Raw genomic sequence first — 7667 nt, 5'->3', positions numbered from 1 at the left:
TCGGACGCGCAAAAGATGGAGTGACAACCTTCCATAGAGGTATTAATCCGCCAAAGAACAAGCTTATAAAGAGGAAGAAAAAGAAGAAGAAGAATTATTCGAGAAGCGATAAAAATTGTAAAAAGGCCAAATTGTCGCAATAAAAGAGACGATGGCATATGGTTACCTTCGATATGGAGACCTCTTATAAAGAAAATATTATTTTAATTAACTATTCCCAAGTATTCTTTTTAATTTATATTTTTTGAGAAGCTTTTTCTATAAAACGTAAAAGATTAAGATCTTTAAGAATTAAGATTAACATCATCTATCGAATGGTTACAATTTAATCCACCCGCTGAACATAGATATTACGAATTACCAATAGCGAGATTAAATAAAACGAGCGGTTCGAATTTATATAAATATATTTATTTATAAGTTTACAGTTCGGTACTCTCTTATCAACTAAACTCTACTCCTAAGATCGTTACATATATATACCAAATGTATTATGTTCGAGAATATTCTGGGGTAGTCCTACCTCTAATTCGTCTCATCGAAACTGCATCGAAAGACGGGCGCTATTGAAATGCCAAGTCTTAGGTTTTCTAGATTTATCCTTCTAAGAATTATGACGTATCGGAGATGGGCTATTTCGTTACACTATCATCAAATTTCTAATATAGCAGATTAGTGCATTGGATTTAAACCCCTAATATAAAGTTTAAACTTTTTTTTAGAAAGTTTAACTTGAAAAATTTCATATTACAAGATCATCACCAGTAATAGAATCTTCTTCTTCTTCTAATGGCGCTACATCCATTTGTGAGTCTTGGCCTGCTTAACAATGTTCTTCCATTCTGCCCCGCCGGATACTTTCCTTCGCCACTGCCTGATGTTCATGGTTTTAAGATCCCTCTCTACGTCGTTTATTCATCTTTTACGGGGCCTTCCTCTTGTTCTGTTTCCTTGGGGCTTCCATCTCTGGACTACTTTTACAGCTCGATTATCTGGCATTCTTTCTAGGTGACCAAGCCAGTTTAGTCTTTGTGACTTTACAAATCTGACAATATCTGCGCTCTGCATTAGTTCATCCAGCTCGTGGTTCATTTTAATTCTCCACGAACCATCGCTGCATTGGGTTGGTCCAAATATCTTTCTTAGTATTTTGCGCTCAAATATTCTCAGTTGATTTTCCACTAATAGAATAATTATCTAGCATCAATAATCCTAGTAATTATTATTGTATTAGTAGGTCAACATTTTTTAATTTTTTAATAAATTATTTGAACTATTTTACCTACAATAACTTTTAATTTTTATTCTTTACGATTAATTTATATTCTTGATGAAGTTCTTCTTCTTCTTCCTTCTTGAATGCAGACTTTAAGCCTGTTTCTTCTTCAAAATTAACTTCCTAAATTGTTTAAATTATCGCACCATCTTTTTCTTGGTCTGCCAATACTTCTTCGTCCATTTGGTGACTTATCTCATGCTATTCGTACTATCCTATCCTCTGCAATTCTACTAATGTGTTCGTTCTACTCCTGTTTCCGTTTTGTCACCCATCCATTTATGTCTTCTATATTGCATGCTCTTCTTATGTTTTCGCCTCTCTCCCTATCCAACAGACTTTTCCCTGATATTCGTCGAAGTATTTTCATCTCTGTTGTTTTTAGTAGTGGTTTCTTTTTTGATGTGTCTGGTCTTGTCTGCGTCGTGTATGTTAATATAGGTCTAATTGCTGCTTTATAGATTCTTGTTTTTGTGTCTTGTCTTAGGTGTTTGTTCTTCCAGATTGTGTCATTAAGAGATCCCTCCGCTTTACTTGCTTTTAAGCTTTGTTGTCGTACTTCTTCTTCAACATCTCCGTAACTAGTTATGTCTATTCCCAGATATCTAAACTTTGCTTCCGGCTTTATTATTTTTCCATCAATTTCGATTTTACATCGTAGTGGGTATTTAGATGTCATACATTTGGTTTTTTCTGCTGAGATTATTATATTGTATTTCTTGGCTGTTGTATTGAAGATATGTGTTAATCTTTGGAGCTCGTCTTCTGTCTCGGCGATTAATGCGGCGTCGACTGCATAACATAATATTTGGATTTCTTTGTTCCCCATTCTGTAACCATGACCTTTACGTACTGCTTGTATTATTTCGTCCATCATTATATTAAAGAGAAGTGGGCTTATCGAGTCACCCTGTCTGACTCCGCTTTGTACTGGTATACACTGTGTTAGCTTTTCATTTACCTTTGCCTGTATTTGATTAAGGAAGTAGATGTTTTTGATGGTTTGTATAATACTGATTGGTATGTTTCATGTATACAGTAGGTGTAAGACATCTTCGACTTGGATTCGATCGAAAGCCTTTGTCAGGTCTATAAAACATAGATATGTTGTTTTATTGTACTCAATGGCCTTCTGTGATTTGTCTTAGTACAAATACGGTGTCTATGCAGGATCTTCCGGATCTGAATCCTTGTTGTTCATCTGATAAAGTTGTTAGTTTATTGATTTTGTTGGTTAGTACTTTTGTGGTAAGCTTAAGTGCGGTGTTCAGTAGATTTACACCTTTATAATTGTTGGGAAGAGGGAAGAGAGAAGAAGAAGAAGAAAATGAAGTTAATAATCACTCTATTACTATCAAAACTATTTTAAATCAATGATATTGATCATACGAATATTCAGATTTTAAAAATGTAGAATTTGTACTTGGATAACTTTAGAAATGATTAGTAGCAGTAATGCAACCAACGTGTGACAATAATGTCTGTCAATAACAGGGCCGCCCAGAGCCAGGCCGGGCCACGGGGATGAGACCCGGCCGCCCCCCTTCCAAACCCAGTATCTGATAACTCATAAACTGGGATATGTAATAGTGAACACTCATGCTATTGACACAGAAAGGAAGAAAATTAAAACAGTTTTAACAATTAAACTTTGTTTTTAATTATTTACAATAGAACTGTTAGTTACAACATAACTTTTCTTGCTTTCATATCCGCAAAGTTTTGGATCACGTGGTCGAAATCAAGAATTTTTGCAAGTTTCGACTCTATGCTTAACAGTCCCAAATCAGATAATCGTTGTTGACCCATAGTAGGTCTTAAACAATTCTTAATTCGGCTCAAAACACTAAATGATCTCTCGGTCTGAGCAACGGATACTGGTAGGTAACAGAATATGCGAAAAACAATGCACACATTGGGGAAAAGATTTGTCACATTAAGAGACACGAGCTTGTTCAAAAGTTTTGCTGGTTTCAAAAGTTTTCAAGTAAATCATTTCATCAACTAGATCCCTGCTTACATCTGAATTGTACTCTTCGGCAAATCTTACACAACTTTCTGAGATCGTATTCTCGTCCATTTCGTTATACTTCCATAAAAATGAAAATTTCATTTCGATTTCTCTCAATGCTGTGAACCTCGTTTTCAGGTTGGCCACCAAAACATCAATTATTGTGTAAAAAACTTCTGTTTTGAAGCGTTCTTCCGGGGATAAATTTAACATTACATCTTCTGTAGCTGTTTCATCGTGAAAAGTCTTCCTCTTTCTCGCACGGGAAGTGGAGAGTTCCGGTTCGATACCATAAGCATTTACAACATGTTTGCATTCAGACAATATCTTGTCCCAGTTATTTCTTAAGGCACTTAAATCATCAATTAGGCTCTCTATATTATTACTCTCAACATCCACAGTAGCGTCCATAGTTTGAAGTAGTTGACTTCTGTAGTTGATGGGTACCAACACTTTCACCCAAATTGACGCCATGAGGTAGCGTCAACCATAATAGAATAGTATTTAGATCGCTTGAGTTCGTCCACAATAACTTTCCTTACATAATCAGCACAACTTGCTATGAACTCGTTTTGAGTTCTGCAAGACAAATAATGCACTTGCATTCTCTTATTCGATTCTTGAGATTGCTTAACCTGATCTAGATGCTTCAATAAAATAGGGTCATAATGACCTAAAAGTTCTAGCACGCCCAAAAAATTGTCAGCGCTTCTGCGAATCGTGTGGCAGTGGCCGATAGAGCGAGCTTCCGATCAGGTGCTCCCACGCGCAATGTATTCCCGATATATTTTTATTAATTGTAACTTATCCAAAGAAATAATTTCTTGCATATTACATTTTCCAAATGCATAATTTTCCTTATAATAATTTCATAATTAAAACCGCAAGCAAATTCAATCTGTTGTAAAATATTTTAATAAAAGGAATTTTTTTAAATTTGCTAATGGCCGGGCCCCTTTGGGCCCCGGGGATTTTGCCCTCCCTGCCCTACCCTCTGGTCGGGCCTGGTCAATAAGACCCTGAGATCTCAGAGCAACAAATAACACATTCACGAGAGAAGCACCATATACCCGAGAAAAGAGACCAAATCTAAGTGTAATAAAAAACATCTGAAGTTACATCTCCACGTAAAAGAGATTATCAACTCAAAAAAGGACAATACCTTCCACTTAAACCTGTGAATAGTTTGCGGTCTTTAATTGGAAAATTGTATTAATTTACTTGTAAATAAAATATTTTTATTGTAAATTTGGGACTAGACTGTAATGTACCTACCTACTCACATGTAAGATAATTAAAGTATCTATGTATTTCTATATAGTTTTTAGTCACCTGGTATATGTTATTTACAATTATGAAAAGTTCTCATGTATAATCACTAATAATTATTTGCTGTTAGAAATCAGAATCAATACTCTTCATAAATATTTTCCTATTTAGAATAAATAAGTTTCGCTAGTTTATTCACCTAATACTTCGTATCTATGGAATAATAATAATTTATTTCTCTTATTTCTTTGTTCGATAAGCTATCCGTATTTGCTATTTTAATATTAATATTTGAGTCCAATCTCTTGTACTCAAATCCATCCAGAAACATCGTTAAATAATTGTAGATAACAGAACTTATATATTCATAGTTTTAAGAAATAACAAGCAGAGTGTAATTTTCATCCTCTAATATAATAAATTTATACATGTCAATATATTCTGTTTAATTCCAAAACAAAGAGTTAGTCCGGAGAAGAAATAAACGCATAGTATTCCATAACAAAATTTGGTGTCAGAACGTGGGATATTAGTAGCAGAGTTCCTCTGATTGCTGATAGAAGGAGAGCTGAGGAATTTTTGAATTGACTTGTTTCCTTCGAGGAATCATTCAAAAAAAAACTGTCAGTGTGGAAAAATCGCCACTACAACTAATTACATTGGGGTCCAGTACATCCAGTTCGAAATCCAGTTCCAGTCATAACCCAATTGTAGTTCCATCGGAAGTAGAGGTGAACCCGTGGAATAATAGACTATGCGACCAACAACAATATTCTACTTGTAAGTACATTCTATCTTAAATTCTGTCTCATATTTTAAAAATCTTGTAAACGTATGTCTACTTTATATCCTGATATAAGTAACTTATTTGACGAACAAATACCTTCTCCCGACTCAAATTCTCTTTCAAATTCTTCTACTTCTAATTCAAATAAAATGTCAGTATCAATTGAAATAGCTGAAAAACTTCTCATTCGATTTGATGGTACAAAATCAAAATTATACGAATTCATAGACAATTGTGATAAAGCATACAATTTAGTAAATCCGCAATCCAAACCCATCTTATTAGCCATTATAGAAACTAAATTAACCGATAAAGCTAGGGCCATAACTAGAAACAGAACATTTGACGAATGGAAAGATTTAAAAGACTTCTTATTAGATGCTTATTCTGAACGCCGAACTGAAGGTCAGTGGCAATTGGAATTACATTCCTTACGTCAGATGCCCAGTGAAAATGTAATGTCATTTGCAAATAAAGTTGAAAATTGCTATATAAAATTAATAAATACACTTGATCCAGACTTATCTCCAGATGCAAGAAATGCATGTACTAAACTCTTAAAAACTCAAGCACTAAATGTCTTTATTAGAGGATTAAACAAAGACCTCTCTATTTTAATCAAAGCCCGAAATCCAGATTCCTTAGAAAGAGCTGTTGCTATAGCAATTGCCGAAGAACAAGAACAGTTATCAAGACAAGAAATTTTCAGACCATTCTGTAATATTTGCAAACGAAATAACCATTCCTCAAATAACTGTCGATATAAAAACAATTCAGATAGAAATGTTAGACATCTTCAAAATTCTAGTTTTCAAAACCCAAAATATCCTAATTCAAATCTTCAAAGGTCAAATTCTCAAAATCAAAATTATAAACCTTCAAATTCAAATTCCAATTCTGATTTTCCTCCAAACTTAAGAAAAGAAAATACCAACACTTCCCAACGTTTTTGCAGATACTGCAAAAAACCAGGTCACGTTATAGAAGAATGTAGAAAACGCGAATTTAACAATAAAAACAAAAATCCAACAAATTCTTTAAACTTCCAGAATCCTCGACAACCAACGGTCGATTCTCGAGGAGTTCGTTCAGTTCAGGCCGTATCACAACCATCAACTTCTCAGTCACTTCCTATGTAGATTTACCCTTAGTAAATAATTCTAATCCATCCTCTTGCAAGTTTCTAATCGATACAGGCGCAGATATTTCTTTAATTAAATATTCAAAAATACTAAACATTCCAAAAATTTATTCTAAGTCTATTACTCTACGAGGCATTGATAAAAATGTCTTAAATCCAAATAAAACTATATGTAGTTGTAACGTAAATTTCAAGATAAAAGATTTTGTCCAAACTCATGTTTTCTATGTCGTAGAAGACGATTTTCCTCTTCATTTCGACGGTATATTAGGTAGCGATTTTTTTGAAATAAATAAATGCCAAATTGATTATAAAGAAAATAAATTAAACTTTAAAAATTGTTCTATTTCAATCGAATATATAAAATCTCCATTAAACAATGACAATGACGAATTTCTGAGAGATCAAAATATCGAGACAAGTTCTAATATCGATGAAATATTTCCTTATGATGCTAAATCCATAGAGGATCATTCTTATTTAGAAACCAATGATATCCAAATAACCTTAAGTAGTGAAGAACTACTATCCAATCCAATTCAATCTAAATCTAACTCTAAATCCAAAGAAAATTCAAGTCCAAAATGTGTAAAATCCACTGAGATATGCACAAATAAAACTTGTAACTCTTCACGAAATCATAAATCAAAATCCTGTTCAGAAGAAAAATCCTGTTCAGACGATCTTATACTAAATCAAAACTCTAATTCTAACTCAAGAAGTAATAAAACTATTCTATCCGCAAGAACTGAAACAATTGTTCAAATTAAAGTAATAAATAATGAATTAAGCGAAGGATTATGTCCCGAACGCGAAATCTTTAAAGGTGTATTTTTATGTCCTAGTGTTGTTAAAGTAAAAAATGATTTCTTTTTAACCTCAATCGTAAACACTACTGAAACGGATGTTGAATTAAACGATATTCAAGTAGCAATAGAAAAAATTCCAAATTTACAAAACAATGCAAATATACGAAAAATGTCTTCTTATAAAGATAATACGAATTCTAACAGAATTGCTAAATTAAAAAATGCCTTGAGAACAGATCATTTAAATAGTGAAGAAAAATCATCTTTAATTTCTATTTGCAAGGAGTACAATCATATCTTTTATCTGGAAGGAGATCAACTTACCAGTACAAATGCCATAACTTGCAAAATTCCTTTAAATTCTAATGTACCTA

At 33.3% G+C, this 7667-nt stretch overlaps 1 protein-coding gene across 1 annotated transcript; it reads right to left on the bottom strand.

Moving 5' to 3' along the window:
• Positions 1 to 3212: 3212 nt before the first annotated feature.
• LOC140446267 (uncharacterized) lies at positions 3213 to 3761 on the bottom strand. The gene has a single exon (XM_072538805.1). It carries the CDS (start codon positions 3759 to 3761, stop codon positions 3213 to 3215), a length of 549 nt encoding a protein of 182 aa, XP_072394906.1.
• Positions 3762 to 7667: the final 3906 nt, after the last annotated feature.

This window comes from Diabrotica undecimpunctata, chromosome 7 (genome assembly GCF_040954645.1).
Source record: "Diabrotica undecimpunctata isolate CICGRU chromosome 7, icDiaUnde3, whole genome shotgun sequence".
Lineage (NCBI taxonomy): Eukaryota > Metazoa > Arthropoda > Insecta > Coleoptera > Chrysomelidae > Diabrotica > Diabrotica undecimpunctata.
Note: the sequence above shows the minus strand (reverse complement) of the source record. Positions and strands in the feature narration are given on the sequence as shown.